The 15,830-nt window shown below is 46.4% G+C and overlaps 1 protein-coding gene and 1 non-coding gene across 20 annotated transcripts in view; both read left to right on the forward strand.

Moving 5' to 3' along the window:
* Wnk (Wnk kinase) overlaps positions 1–15,830 on the forward strand; it is a 541,117-nt gene that overhangs the window by 30,803 nt on the left and 494,484 nt on the right. For all 19 annotated transcript variants that reach the window (XM_075670005.1, XM_075669987.1, XM_075669988.1 and 16 more), the window contains exon 2: positions 8,130–8,769. In XM_075670005.1, the coding sequence (XP_075526120.1) occupies positions 8,206–8,769 (564 nt within the window). In that variant the 5' untranslated portion in view covers positions 8,130–8,205. The remainder of the gene's footprint in view (positions 1–8,129; positions 8,770–15,830) is intronic.
* Positions 10,751–10,823, forward strand: TRNAL-CAA (transfer RNA leucine (anticodon CAA)). The gene has a single exon. It is a non-coding gene; the product is annotated as a tRNA-Leu (tRNA).

Below are 15,830 nucleotides of genomic sequence, written 5' to 3' on the forward strand. Positions count from 1 at the left end.
GACGGTCTCGCAGAAGCATGGATCGGCGCACGCGCAGAACGTCCGCACCACTCGCCGACCCGCAGCCAAAGAGGAAGCGCCTTCTCCTTTCCGCGTCCAAGTAACCCTGCCGTGAGGCAGCGTTAGCAGCGCAACACTCGTGCCATCCTCGTACTGCTCTTCAACCACACCTACCACCGCGGGCCCCAGGCCACGCGGCAAAGCCGGATTACAGGAGACGGGAGCTATGCGGGGAAAACAATGTATAAGGGTACGCGGGAGAGTCATGCATCCCCACAGTTTTTAGGCAGTGCTGGTACTTGGAGGATGACGTTCAGTTATGGCTGCCATGTTTATATGTTATTCAAGCACTAAGCTCTCTTCTTTTTTGTTTTGGTTTCGGTGCCATCTGCTGTTAGTTCACACGTGGTTCAGGAAGAAAAACAGTGGGGCTGACAGCAGTCGAGTACGTGTTCCATGCCAGTTCTCATATAGCAAGCTATTGTGGACTTTCGCAATAGCTGAAGTATGCGCACACATGCAGCGGCGCGTCATTTCGCCCATGGTCCTTTCAATGGTTATCAAGGGTTTCTTAAAGCCTTGATAAAGCAAGCAAGCATAATTTTCCTGCAAATCACTGCATCATTTATTTACCCAGTAACTTCACAAAAAAAAAAAATTCACAAGTTGCCTCAAATGAGAAATGTCTTCCCTACTGTCTGAGCTTGCTTTGTCCCTACTTGTGCTACCTCTTTCGAACGCAGTTGTCGAACGCGTGTCCAGCCAGGTTTCGTTGACAAAGAATGATTTGAGAAACCGCATGTCGAATGAGACACTGCAAGATCTCCTTCACATTAAGTTTGGTCTGGCAGAGTGTGGGGACTGCTGCAAACGTTTAGAGCCAGATGAACAATTTCTGTTGCATTTCAACTCTGCGATTCTATATGTTACAAGTGGCAGTAGAAGTTAATTCAAATGGGGCTACATTATATATTTAATCCATTTGCGTAAATCCCCCATGCAAGAAGTATCAACTGGAACTCTAGGTAATGTCTTTTTTAATTCTTTGTTTTAGTCAAGCAGCTTTGTATTATGTGAAAGTTGCGATTGTTTCATAGTACTTTTTGAACGTTGCATATTATTACGATGATAGGCTCTGTAAATATATGAAAAATGATGTTCGTCCACAGTAACAATGGCGAGGCAGTGGTTCACCAAAGGTCGGTGAGTGGGTGCCTTGCCAACATCAGGATGATAACTCATCGGTTTTGATACCGTACTCCTGCAACAATTTTTTTCCCTTTGAACTGTGTGCATACGAGTAATTGCAACTATGGAAGAGCATTGCAACAAAAATTAGCTGATTCACACAGGCTGCGTAGCCCACTTACCAGTCGTAAGAGGACCCATATTAAGTGTAATCCAAATTTGAGACATACACAAAAATATGTTTATATATTGTTACGTGTGGAAAGACACAGACGAAAGATGCTATTTACACGCTATTTACACTGGAGCCAGGCAGCCAGGCTGACACTCGCTCGTGCCAAGGGCACCGACCAACTTCTTCGTCGTGCATGCGGCGGCTCGTCTCTTGAGCATCACTCAATGATATCGTAATAATATTTACGTTCGTACTCCCTTTGTAATAAGACTGCCAGAACTTCTACAGTAGGAAGTAACTTAGAACACACAAACATAAAGAACACAAACATATGTCTCGTTTTCAAACTCAATTGTCATGCAAATCACATCTAGCATGGAAGAACGTGAAGAAGCATTGTGTTAACATTAGAAACTTCATACGAGGCAAGGAACACTCCACAATCCTGCAACAGCCACTAATAGGACCAAAACGGGAGCATGTGTCTGTGACTACGCAACTGGAGCCCCAAATGGATGTTCCATTTCATATTTCGTTTCATATTTTATTTCATATTTTATTTCATATTTCATTTCATGTTTCATTTGTCACCACCACCGGATTCTCAAGGAACTTGGGTCACACAATGCAGATGCTGTACTGCCACACGACCACTACTTGCGGATTTCCGCCAAGTAACACAGAACCTACAACCAACACACAACCAACGCAAGCAAAATCACACAAGCAATGTTGACCAACGCATGGTTGGGGCGAGGCATGGGCCAGAGAGCTATGTCGGAGAGGTATTACGCCTAGAACGAACTCGCCATAGCGTCAACGGCGTCGCTTGGCGCCATTAACACGCCTTCTCAAAAGTCCCTAAACGATCCTGTTCCTAGGCAGCTAGGATAATGCCACGTAAGGGATTTTTGTACAATATAGACACACACGATGCTCACTGGCCCATGAGTTGGGTTCGTGGGACCTTTGCTTCTATGACTTCTCGTTCACGCGCTTGATGGACCACTTCCTGGTTAGCTCTACCATAGTGGGCACGCATACTTGATCGATCTTGCGGTGAGCCTTTGCCCATAAGCACCGGGACTGTCGTACTGTGCTGTATCTTGGGTGAATAAACCCATATTTATTGGGAATCTGACTCTGAAGCTTTCTCTGCACCATGTCGGAGAGTGAACGAACCTTGCCGTAGCGCCTTTGTGCGTTGTGGAGTGGAGGAAAGTCATGGTCTTCCTTGACCATTGCTCATAGGGGAGCCTTGTGCAAAGCAATCTCCACATAACTGGCAGGCAATGTGGGGTACGAACCTGAGATTAATTAGTCTCATGCTCTGCCGACTGAGTTAGCCTTGCTGTGCTGCTTCAGGAGCACAATGGCATTCTCTGACCAGGTGCCTTTGCCAGCTGGTCACAACGCCATCGAGTGCAACTACAGGGTGACAAAAAGAGAGTGTCTCAGTATTGTTTTCGCTCTCCTGAAGTTCAGCTGTTGCGGTAACGGAGTGCCGTTTGTGGTGGAGATGGACCACATGGCAGTAACTTGGCTTAAGCGCGCTTGCACGAGCCCTCAAGTTGCCTCGCGCGCTGGTTGTTGACACTGAAGCGGTACTACTTTGTTGTGCACTCCTGGAAAGGGAGTTCGAGCGTGGCGGCTGACACCCTGTCGCATGCCCCCGTTTTGGCATTTGACCCTTTGGTTTGTCACTCCCATGAGCATTCCCAGCAAGTAGAGACCGGAGCCTCAGTCTCCCGCGACTCGAACGGCGCCAATTCGCACTCAGTAAAGACCAGAGCCTGTGTCTCAAATGGCTCGAACAGCGCTACCCCCGATGGAGAAGCGATCCCCACATTGCCAGCTTTGGGAGAGGACGTTTACCTGGTGGACTCCATTACTTTCTCCTGTATCATCTTCAGCAGGCAAGAACTGCTAAAGGCACAGCAGAGCGATCCATTTCGTCAATAAATTGTTGATGGGCTCACAACAAACCGCAGGCAAAGTGTAACACAGCTGGCCCCTGGCCACGCCACCGGTACAACCTGCGAAAATGCACCTAGGCAGCTTTTCTGCCACCAGCTCGTAGCCAGACTTCAATCCCTATTGGGCAGGTGAACAGAGAAATGCAGCTACAGTGCGAGGGCGCACATTGAAGCGGTGACTGGCCCTCTATTTATTTATTTATTTATTTATTTATTTTATTTATTTTATTTATTTATTCAACATACTGCAGCCCGAGGAGGGAAATACAATACAGAAAAGCATAAAAAGAGCGCTGAACATCAGTGATAAGTAATATACAGTAGAAATTCATCGATTGGTAAAGATCTTGCATAACCTGGCAGAACATTCCACAATTCTATAGAAAGGGCAAAAAAAACTGTATTTAAACGCATCAGTATTATGGTGAAAAGTAAACATATTCAACTCATGGTGATGTCTGGTGGTTGTGGGTCTAGCAGGTGCAATGTATTTGCTAAGTAGGGAAAATCGTGGGGAGTATAAAGATATTTTTTAAGATTCTATGTGACTATGAGGAGAGAGACTGGTAAGTTGAAGACTAAGATGGGAACTGGCTGAAAAATACCTGTAAAACAAACACTAAATGAAGTGTACAGCTTTCTTCTGGCCAGCCTTCTTTTGACCTAATATACCCACGAGTGCCAACCTGGCCTCGTAGTTATGCGACTAAGGACTTTTCCCCTATCTTCACGTAGATGGACATTATTCCCTAGCACCCTGGTGAATGAAGAAAATAAATGGTTGGTGGGTGCACGTCGAAGCAGTGACGGGCTCTCCTAGCCCAAAATAACCTTTTGTGCAGTCTTGACCTTCTACTGGTGTATGCGTTTCTCTACAACCGTGAAGTAACGGGTAGTTGGCGAGCTATTCTCCTGCGTAAATGCCGCTAAAAGCTGGGTAAGTGGGGTTTGTGCCCTGTGTGCCCATGCTGAATGCTGGCCAGAAGGGAGAGGACTTCCCCTCCTCGAACACACTTACTCACCAGGCTTGGGGACTTATCTCTCCGAGTAAGGCGGAGCGGAAGGAAGCACGTACCCTTATTGGCCCAATGCTCCTTCCCATCCAGCCCCAGGGATTACTCTGATTGGGTCACATTGGTGGCACATCAGAGGCCGCACTTTCCTACACGCACTGCCTGAACCTCATCCCGTCACTTTCTTTGTTCACCTGTCCGCAAGTGACTTCTGTGATGCCCTCACAAAAGTGGCCGGACGCTGTGCGTTGCCGCTTGAAGACGAAGCCCTGCTCGGCAGCTCCTGCTCCTGACGTTGAGGCTTCACATCGCCCCGTCAAGCCAGCCCAGAAGTCACCCAGGCCAGCACCTGCCCATGCATCCTCTGCCCCTTCTGGCTCCAAAAAGCAGCTATCTTATCGGAATGTAGTGATGTGGGCTTTCCAGCTAGGTCAGGAGGCTCCCGTGGCCTTTGTCTCTACTTAGCATTGGTGGGATCGATGGCAAGTGGAAATCTGAATGGCGGCACGGGACTACCCCCACCCTTAACGGGAGCCACACTCTCTCTTCGACCATGCCCAGGTGACTGGCGATGCGGCAATGTCGGCGGATCCATCGGCAACCTTCTGCGACACATGTGGGGTGCTTGTCGTGCACCTAGCAATGCATGACCAATTGCTGGTGCACAAGGCCAAGACAGAAAATGAGGAAAAAAAGTGATGCAAATCTCACGCACTGTGGGAATCGATGTAAGCGAGGCTTTTTGTGCTGGTTGCTTTGATTGACGATAATTAGCGGTGATGTTGATGGCAAAAACTTAATTTCTTCATTGATTAGTCTAACTTGAGAGGAGAGTTGATGTCAAACGTTGCCTTGCGTGCACCACTGCGGTTTGTCTGTGTAGTACACAGAACACGCAGGGAGAGGTGTTTGGTTGAGGCATTGTTGTGTGCAATATTTCATAACATCTGAGAGGGTTGAGCAATGTCATTGCCTCACGTGGCACATCTCATCGTGGCAGAAATATTAAACTTGAATTGGACTATGGGGTTGTACTAGCCAAGACCACAATCAGATCATGAGGCATGCTGTAGTAGTCGCAGACTCCAAATTAATTTTGGCACTGTGATGTTCTTTAACATGTCCCAAAATCTAAGTGCATGTGTGTTTTTTATTTTGCCCTCATCGAAATGCGGCTGCCAGGATGAAATCCGCAGCCTCTAGCAGTGCCATAGCCACAGAGTTACTGCAGCGTGCACAGAAGTGTTGATTTGGCGGTCGACTGCTTCCGTAGTGTCGCCTGGACCCTGCGGTGCGCTTTAATTAACGCTGCTGTGCTTCTGCATGCCCTGTGTAATTTGTCCGCTTGACATATTTGCATGGTGTTTATTTTTCAGAAGTAGCAGCAACCTACTGTACCGTACCTTGAACTTAAGCCTATCCAGTTTGCCCGCAACCGCAGTCGTACAGCAGTGGGGTTTCCTTGCCTTCTCAATTTCCTGACATGCTGCATTCTTTAAGCATTTTTGCTGCTTGATAGAACTGTCCGAGAATTCTTAGATGAAAATTCTTAAATTAAATAAAGTAAATGCAGAATTTTCCCCCCCATCGCTGGGTAGACTTGGGTGTAAGCTGTCGGCGCAGTTAACCTGGCTACTGCTTTTGGGCCTTCCATTCTTACTTTTTATTCCTGTGAAATGTTAGTGCAACATGAAAGGCTTGTGAAGGATAAAAAAATTGTCTGCTGTCCAAAAATTGTAGGCCAGGAATTGAACCTGCGACCTTGTGCTTAGCAGTTCAATGCCATGGCTGCTAAGTTACTGTGGCATATCGCAGTCACGAAAAAAAAAAGTGTTGATGACCGAAAGGAGAAGTAAAAGCAAACTTGCATTTATTGCTCAATGCCAGATGCATATACATAGCCTAAGCATAAAAAGAAACATGGGAAAGAAAATTACAAGCAAGGTCAATTTGGCGCATGTGCACTGTGAACACATGCATGGCACAGCAGGTCGGCACCATATTTACATACATTCATTTTCTTTCCTCCTGAAAATGCTATACCGGCTTGCATGACCTCACTCCCTTCTGTGAGCTCCATCAACATCCCAGTGCTACGCTTCGAGCAGGTGGGGTGTACAAAGACATCTCCCAAAGCAAAATAACTTACTGATATTGTGTGAAAGGCCTTTAGATGTTTAAGCAACCACTGACTTAGTCTAGAAGCGTACGGTGAGGGGCTAGTTGGTATGACATTATGAGAACAAAGAAAAACTGCGCAAAAAAGAACAAGACAGAGAAAGAACCACACGACACAGGTGCAGACATTTGTACCGCAAGGAGTTGGCGTTTCTAGGCTTGATTACATGATAGCGGCATTGGTCTTTGCGGTTGGTGCGCATGCGTTCTGTTGTCGGTAGGAAAGTGGCGTTGGAGCGTTAAACCAGTTGTTAGTCTGCGCCTGTGTCGTGTGATTCTTTCTCTGTCTTGTTCTTTTTTGCGCAGTTTTTCTTTGTTCTCACACTGACTTAGCTCTAAAATTTGAATGTATGCGCACCAAATGTATACACACATAGATGCTTTGGTGTTTATATTGCATATTAGTGCTGCTAAATTATTGAAGTCACTGTTTATTAGTCTTGCCACTTTTTTTTTTGCAAAATGGCTAGACATTCATTTTATGTGAGCACCATTGATTTAGAAATGTGAAGGAAACGACAATGCACACTACCACCCACAAATGAAATAATCTGAAATGAGTCTTATTTATTGCACTATATTATCCACACTTAAAGCTAAAAACAGTATACTATTTCAATAATTGATATTGCGTATCCCATATTAGTTTCACTAATAGTGTCACTTAGTTTCAATGGGGGCATTTTGAAAGAAATAAAAAGAAATGGGGGTAATATTGTACAGTCTTTCGAAATCTCTAAACCTGCTGTGGTTGTTCAGTGGCTATGGTGTTGGGCTACTGAGCACAAGGTCCCGGGATCGAATCCTGGCCATGGCAGCCGCATTTCGATGGGGACAAAATGCGAAAACACCTGTGTACTTAGATTTAGGTGCACGTTAAAGAACCCCCGGGTGGTTGAAATTTCCTGAGTCTGCCACTACAGCGTGCCTCATAATCAGAAAGTGGTTTTGGCACGTAAAACCCCATAATTTAATTAATTTAATTTGAAATGTCTAATTAGTGAAAAGCATGGTACATGGGGTGCCCATTTTGTACATGAAAGAGAAAGGATAGCAGGATAAACTTTGGCATAAATTAGGACAGTGATCCATTTGATGTGTGTAAAAGATTTCAGCCTCCTGGGTATGACATTTGATGTAAACGAAAGGGTGGAAATGTGAGCAAAACTGAAGATTGTTATCTATTTAATTGTTCTGTATCTGAAACAACCGACAAGATTATATTTATTCTGGCCAGGAGATCTTTAAGTAAATGTCCTTTGAAAAATATTTTGTTTACAATGGTGAAATCTATTTCTTTACTTTGGGAACGTGCCAATAGTGCGCAGTTCGTGGACGGTGGCTTGAGGCATAAAGAATATTGGGATTTCTTTTCAGTTAAAATGTGTTTTTTTGTTGAGAAACTAGGCTCCGATTCACTTTCACCACCACAAAAGCTATACTTTAAATGCTTATATGTATATTGTATTATAAAACCTGAAATGCTTGTGGTATGGTTCTTAGGGGTCACATGGAGTCGTGGAAGATTATTCAGTAGTTGTAAAAGGAAGCAGAATAAAGGAAGAGGAAAGTGTGCATAACATGCTACTGTGTGTGCAGTGGGGCCCATCGACCGGCCGCGGTGAAGCCAGTGGCCCATGCCAGGGGCACGTTGTCGTCGCTGCGGTCGCCGGACATGCTGAGGGGCAGCAGGCAGCCCAAGGAGCAGCCCGACGAGTGTGGTGAGCCAAGCCGGAGGCCGTGCAAGGCCAGGCAGCAGCAGCCACCGCTGCCCTCGGCGCGACAGCCGGCCGCTCGTCGCCGCACGCCGCCTGATGGCGGTCCTAGCCGGCGGCCAGCGGCCGGCGCAGCTCGTGTTCGACCCGAGCCGGCGGTGGCGGCGCGAGGCTTCCGCTACGTGACGGTGCAGCAGCAGCGCCGCGTGGCGCCCCGGCGGGCCGGCGACCTGGAGGACTCCGCAGTGGCAGATGACGAGCGGCGCGACGTTGCGCCGCTGGTGATGGTGCGCGATGGCGATGATGCACTCTTGCTTGACAGCAGGCCTGAGGATGGCGCTGCCGTGGAGAAGGCCACGTCGGCCATTGCGGTCAGCGCTGATGAGGACGTCCAGGCCAGGGACACATCGCCTGATGGTCGCTTTCTCAAGTTCGAGGAGGAAATTGGTCGCGGGTCCTTCAAGACTGTATACAAGGGGTTGGACACTGCCACGGGGGTGGCTGTCGCCTGGTGCGAGCTCCAGGTCAGTCCCTTGTGAGAATGCATTCTACTCCTAGAAAAGTGCGACATTCCAGAAAAGGGGGGAGTACACTCCTTCGTATGATGTAGCTGCCAGGCTTCAGGCATAGTCTTAAAAAGATGCCAAGGACTGTTAGGCCACTGTTGCCAAAGGTATAAGATGGTTACTTTCTGTGAAACACTTCGGACAAAATGTGAATGATAACAAAGCCATGCAAGCTGCAACTAAGTCAAAAAAGAAAAGTTGGCAATGTAGAATAAGATCTGACTGACACAACACAGTTACTTTAAGGGTCTTTATACCACCTCTCAAAAAAGACTAACTACTTAGTAAAAACCACTGAAGGTGCACTTATGTGCTTGTGTATACCTAAATGATATGGCTACTTCCAATATTTCTAGTATTTCATTAGCACAGTGCAATAATACATAACTCTTGTGAAAATTGTAGATTGCATGCTTTGCAATGCTTGGACATGGTCACACGTGTTGCAGAGTTTACGGTAATAGTGTTGTTCAGACAGCGGCCTGTTTGACCAATACAACAAGGAGTGACTTTTCGCAACAAACCTAAAGCATCAGATAACAAACAAGTGCCAGGAATGTTCACTGGCTTTGCAAAGCTATGCAGTGAGGAAGATGCTGCTGCATGTGGAGTGACCAGACAATATAAAAAACCAACAAACGCTGACACCAAGGACAACATAGGGAACATTACTTCTGCTTAATAAATGAAATAAAGAAACGATAAACTAACAGAAAATGAAAGTGGATGAAAAAGCAACTTGCCGCAGGGGGGGAACAATCCCACAAGCTTCACCAAGGTCTGTGAGTGGTGGCGCGGCGCTGGCTAACACTCCCAGGATTCTTGACCGGTTGCCTTTACCCAAGAAAGATCGCATTCACCTGACGCCTGTGGCAGAAAGGATGTTCCACATCCGCCACCAAGGTCTGTGAGTGGTGGTGCTGGCTAACACTCCCAGGGTTCTTGGCTGGTTGACTTCACCCAAAAAAGATTACGGTCTCGTGACGCCTGTGGCAGAAAGGATATTCCACATCCGCCACCAAGGTCTGTGAGTGGTGGTGGCGCTGGCTAACACTCCCAGGGTTCTTGACCGATTGACTTTACCCAAAAAAGATCACGTTCTTGTGACGCCTGTGGCAGAAAGGATCATCTGCCGCCAAGGTCTGTGAGTGGTGGCACTGGCTAACACTCCCAGGGTTCTTGACCGGTTGCCTTCACCCAAAAAAGATCATGTTCTCGTGAACCCTGTGGCAGAAAGGATGTTCCACATTCGCCACCAAGGTCTGCGAGTGGTGGTGCTGGCTAACACTCCCAGGATTCTTGACTGGTTGCTTTTACCCAAAAAAGATCACGTTCTCGCGACGCCTGTGGCAGAAAGGATGTTCCACATTCTCCACCAAGGTCTGTGAGTGGTGGTGCTGGCTAACACTCTCAGGGTTCTTGACCGGTTGACTTCACCTAAAAAAGATCACGTTCTCGTGACACCTGTGGCAGAAAGGATATTCCACATCCGCCACCAAGGTCTGTGAGGGGTGGCGCTGGCTAACATTCCCAGGGTCCTTGACCGATTGCCTTCACCCAAAAAAGATCACATTTTTGTGACGCCTGTGGCAGAAAGGATATTCCACATCCGCCACCAAGGTCTGTGAGTGGTGGTGGCGCTGGCTAATGCTCCCAGGGTTCTTGACCGGATGACTTCACCCAAAAAAGATCACATTCTAGTGACGCCTGCGGCAGGAAGGATTTCCACATTCGCCGCCAAGGTCTGCGAGTGGTGGAGCTGGCTAACACTCCCAGGGTTCTTGACCGGTTGCCTTCACCCAAAGAAGATCACGTTCCTGTGATGCCTGCGGCAGAAAGGATCATCTGCCGCCAAGGTCTGTGAGTGGTGGCGCTGGCTAACACTCCCAGGGCTCTACTAGGAAACTTGAATACCCAAGAAAGCGGATGGGGAAATGACGCCACGGTAGCTCAATTGGTAGAGCATCGCACCCAAAATGGGAAGGTTGTGGGATCGTTCCCCATCTGCGGCAACTTGTTTTTTCATGCACTTTCATTTTCCATTAATTTATCGTATCTTTATTTCATTTATTAAGCACAAGTAATTTCCCCTATGTTGTCCTTGGTGTCAGTGTTTGTTGGCTTCTTGTGATATGACTAATTAAAATTGGGCCCCTTGGTTAACCCTTTTTCTTCTCGTTTATTACATAATGAGGGTCTCGAATCCAGCAACATTGTCGCCTTCAGGTAGCATGTGTGGGTTTATTGACCAGTTGTCTTCACCGAAAAAAGATCACGTTCTCGTGACGCCTGCGGCAGAAAGAATGTTCCATATCCGCCACCAAGGTCTGTGAGTGGTGGCACTGGCTAACACTCCCAGCGTTCTGCTAGGAAACATGAATACCCAAGAAAGTGGACGGGGAAACGGCGCCGCGGTAGCTCAGTTGGTATAGCATTGCTTGCGAAATCCGAAGATTGTGCGATCGTGCCCCACCTGCGGCAAGTTATTTTTTCATCCACTTTCATTTTTCGTTAATTTATTGTTTCTTTATTTCACTCATTAAGCACAAGTAATTTCTCCTATGTTGTCCTTGGTGTCAGTGTTTGTTGGCTTCTTGTGATATGACTAATAAATATTGGGCCCCTCGGTTAACCCCTTTCTTCTCGTTTACAGACAACATAAAAGGCATTTTAGTGTGTATGCAATGGACCAACTAGCTGTTTATCAGCAGAAGCAGAAGCATTTGGGCTGGTTGGTTCATGACTTGAGAGGAAACAGCACAAAATAACAGGGCTTGAGAAAGCGACAGACAACAGGTATCCAATGGACAAACTAGCTATTCATCAGCAGAAGCGTAAGCACTTGGGCTGGTTGGTTCATGACTTGAGCAGGAACAGTGCAAAATAACAGGACGTAAGAAAGGGACAGGCAACAGGTATGCAATAGTCAAACTAGCTGTTCATTAGCAGAAGTGTAAGCATTTGTGCTGGTTGGTTCATGACTTCAGAGGAAACCGCAAAATAACAGGATGCGAGAAAGGGATGGACAACAGAGCTTTTTCTGTACCTTTCTCACATCCTGTTATTTTGTGCTGTTTCTGCTTTAGCTCTAACTGTTCATGGTATTATCTTTTGATAATTTTGAAATGTTTGATTGATAAGATTGTCCCTGTTCTTTCCATAGTGATTTTAATGTTTAGAGCGATTTATCTACTATTACGTTTACAAACCTAGAAGACACCTGGTTCGGTAAACCTGACCTGCAAGCTCAGCCAAGGTCAAACTGGAACTTAGCCTTCCACTACAGTTGGTTGCTGCGTACGCCGCGTGCGCGCCCATATCTTGAATGTGATCTCCGATGTGGACAAAGTACACAGTTAGTGTGGGCCTCATATTCAAAGTGATCTGTGATGTGAACAAAGTGCACAGAGTGTTGGTAGCTTCGTATGCGCTGTGCTTTCAACGCTTAGTTCGCATTGAAACGAGAAGCAGCAGGAATGTCAATTCGCTCACTGCTGCTGCCGCGCCGAGCAGCGTTTGTGTGTTGTCTTGTGGCGCACTTGTAGATGTGGTAGTTTCTGATGGCACTGAGCAGCATCTGTGTTCTTTCCCAAAGCAAGCAAAACCGTGCTATCGCTCGACAAACTTAGTTTAACCACGTTCAACCCTGGCAATTTTTTGGTGCAAGTGGGCAGCTGAAAGAAACCAAGTGCTGCCACTGGCACATCCAGGTCGGAGCTACTACCATCTTTTAGTGCATCTATGTGAATGAAAATGATCAAATAGCCTCCTTATAATGTTTTCTCAACTTTAGCTATAAAAATAAAATAAAATGTTGATGACAATTGAATGCATCCTTTCTATGTGGGAGGTGGAGACTGTATAAATACAATTGCAAAGGGATGGCTCCTATGGGGAGAACTTATTACTTTGTCAGACATCTTCCAACACTTCTTTGCAACACTGTGCCAGATTGTGGCTTGTTAGATGTCTTTCCGCTGTCATTTCAAGCGCACAGTGTGCAAAGCTCAGCTCTCAGACGTAACTGGAACACGCTTTTTCTGCTAAAGGCACCCTTCTCTGCTAAACTGCGTGGGAATCGGGGTGTAGTTGATATAAAAATAAATACATCCGATAAGTGCTTGTTTCAGGACTCAACTACAGTTAAACCTTGATATAACAAAGTTGATGAAATCGACAATGTGCTTTGTTATATATTGAAATTTAGTTGTATTGAAATTCGACCTTTTATGCAAATTACAGTTGCCAATCAGTGTTTTTTTTTTTTTTTTACACGAAAGGGTTGCAAAATTTTCTGGATTATCAGGCAATCGAAAAATGTGTTTTTGAATGTGAAAAAAAAGTTATTGTTGGATTCAAGAGTTGGTGACAAAATATGTGGTTTCATGCTGTGTCGATGATATCTTCGCATCCACAGTACGAATCAAGTGAAGCCAGTCATGCTTTCACGTCCACCCCACATTCACAGCTGATGGGGTAGTCCACAGTGGCACAATGCTATCAGGAAAAGTTCTTACAGCTGGGAGCGAATGCTTTGTCTGCCTTGTTTCAATGAGTCTCCGAAATTCGAGATTACACAACCTCAAGTACTAAATGTGCAGGAAGACAATGCACATCATGCAACACAATCTCAGCATGCCCACTCTTTACATGCGTAGCAGATTACCTTTAAAACTGGGCACGCAGTCTGCATTTGCACTAAGTCGCACTGACAGCCATGCGCAGCTACGGCCACTCTATAATGCGCATCAGCCTGCCCCCCCACTGGCATCCCCCCCCCACTTCGCACACGCTTGAACACATGGCTTCAAGCTTGCTCCCTTTGCCCCCTTCCTTGTGCGGGAAGATTGTGCTCATCAAGCCACCATCCTTCTCGGCTCACCCTCGCGCATTTTCACTCGTACCCAAAGCATACAGTCTCCGTGACATGATAGGATCTTATTGCACTTGGACTTTATACGGAACATGATACTGCTCTGCTTGGGGGTCGCTATTTGTTACACGATTTGAGAGATGCATTTGGAAGCAGTCGCTTGTAATTCAACCATTTGACCATCTGCACCCGCGGATGTTCCTACTTATTGTCTCAGTATTCCTTTGCGACAGCAGTGAAATCGCGTATTAACACACTTCATTATGTTGAGGTTCTAAATGCGCGGTATTCCATGGACATAAAGTTCGTGGTCTCCGTCTATAGTGGTGCTCCACCGGGAGTCACCTAGATCACCACGCGGGTCCGAGGATCCGAGCCCCTCAGGGGGACGATAAGCTTAGCCGCGTGTGTAGCGTGTGCCCGAAGCAGATGCTTGTTCGGTCTCCTTTGGCAGTGAAACAGAGCACCGCAAGGAGAAGGCCCAGAGTACAAGGAAGGCACTTATTATACGACCACCTTGGTGTTCAGGATAGCTGTTACACCCGTATCGGTGCGGGTTCCATGAGCCGAAGCTCCTGCAAGTTAAGGGTGACACTCAGTATCTCAAAACGCGGTAACACGCCACTGTACGGGAGGATGGCTCCCAATGACCGGGCTAACAGGGCAACGTTCCTTCAGCTCGGAGTAGCCACCGAGGGCGACTCGGCGCGGTACGACCGCGCATGTCATGTGAGCAACGTCTCTTTGGCGTAGCCTTCAGAACAGGAGCAGCGAATAGGTACGCAACCGCCTCGGGTCGAGGACCTTCGGCAAGACCGGCCAACCAAAGGGGTTACCGGGAGAATCGGAAGTAGCCCATAAATGCCAAATTCTAAAATTTTAACTTGCACTTAGAACTTGCACTTAGATGTACTAAATTGGATAAAAAAAGTTATTAACTAAATGTTCACAGCTAGTGTTTACAAATAACAAATTGTCCAGCCAACTCCCACTGTTGTCAGGTGTGCCTCAAGTCTTGGTCCTCAGTCCTCTTCTATACCTAATATACATTAACGACCTACTTTACCATGTATGTACTAATATCTGCATCTTTGCTGACGACTGAATTATTTAGCGAACCGTTACTAGCCCATCTGGCCATATGATTCTACAACAAAACCTCAACCACATCCTACAATAGTGTGATGACTGGCTGATGTCCCGAAACCCTACTAAATGAAAACTCATTTCCTTCACTCGCCATCAAAATCTGCTTCACTTCACTTATAGCATAGCTTACATCCACGTTGAATCAGCAAATACCTAAAAGTACCTTAAAAGTCCTGGAATGCGCACATTGCTGAAGGCTGGCATCAGTTAACAGAAGTGTGGGTTTCTTAAAATGTCATTACGTTACGCTCTGAGACCCCTGACACACGGGCAAAACTAAAGTACTTTGCAGCAAACCCCTTTTGCTACTCTGAAGGACCCTTTGCAGAAAGGAGTTGCGCCGATGACACATGGCACCGCACTAACTTCCTTGGGTGCTTCCTCAATGAACGCGGCAAGGAAAATAGCGCTGCTTGTTAAAGCAGCGAGAGAGAAAACATTCTTAAAAAGCTGCTATTTAGATTGCATTCAGCTACTGTAGAACCCAAAAACATTTGTTTTTCATTGTTGATGGCTTATAATGCGCATATTACTTTATTTTATTTGCGTTTTAGTGCTCTTAGCAGCAAATTAAATTGGTCTAGCAACTATGTACAGTCTGTGTTTTGCTATGCTACAGTGTACTAGAATAGATGTGCATGCTGTTTTTGCCAGGTGCTGGCCATGTTTTGTTGTCCTTTTTAACGCCTTTGTTGTCCCTTCCTTCGTTATTCGTACAATTGTGATCGCGTGACAGAACTGCGCATTTGCATCATGGCTCAGCGAAACACTAGCGAGGAAGCAAGGGTTGAGGTCGCTCTGATGCTTGTCGCTCTTGGATCTCTTGAATATGAGATAAACGCAGCCAACGCGAAAGTGGAAAACATCAAACGTCCAATCATCACGAGCATGCTTCATCATATTGACTGCTTTGGCAGTGTCCCCTCGAGCCGCCAACTGCGGAAGGTGGGGCCTACGTGTGCAACGAATGATGGTTTCACAGTGCTAAGACACCAAG

The sequence above is a fragment of the Dermacentor variabilis genome, chromosome 9 (assembly GCF_050947875.1).
Source record: "Dermacentor variabilis isolate Ectoservices chromosome 9, ASM5094787v1, whole genome shotgun sequence".
Lineage (NCBI taxonomy): Eukaryota > Metazoa > Arthropoda > Arachnida > Ixodida > Ixodidae > Dermacentor > Dermacentor variabilis.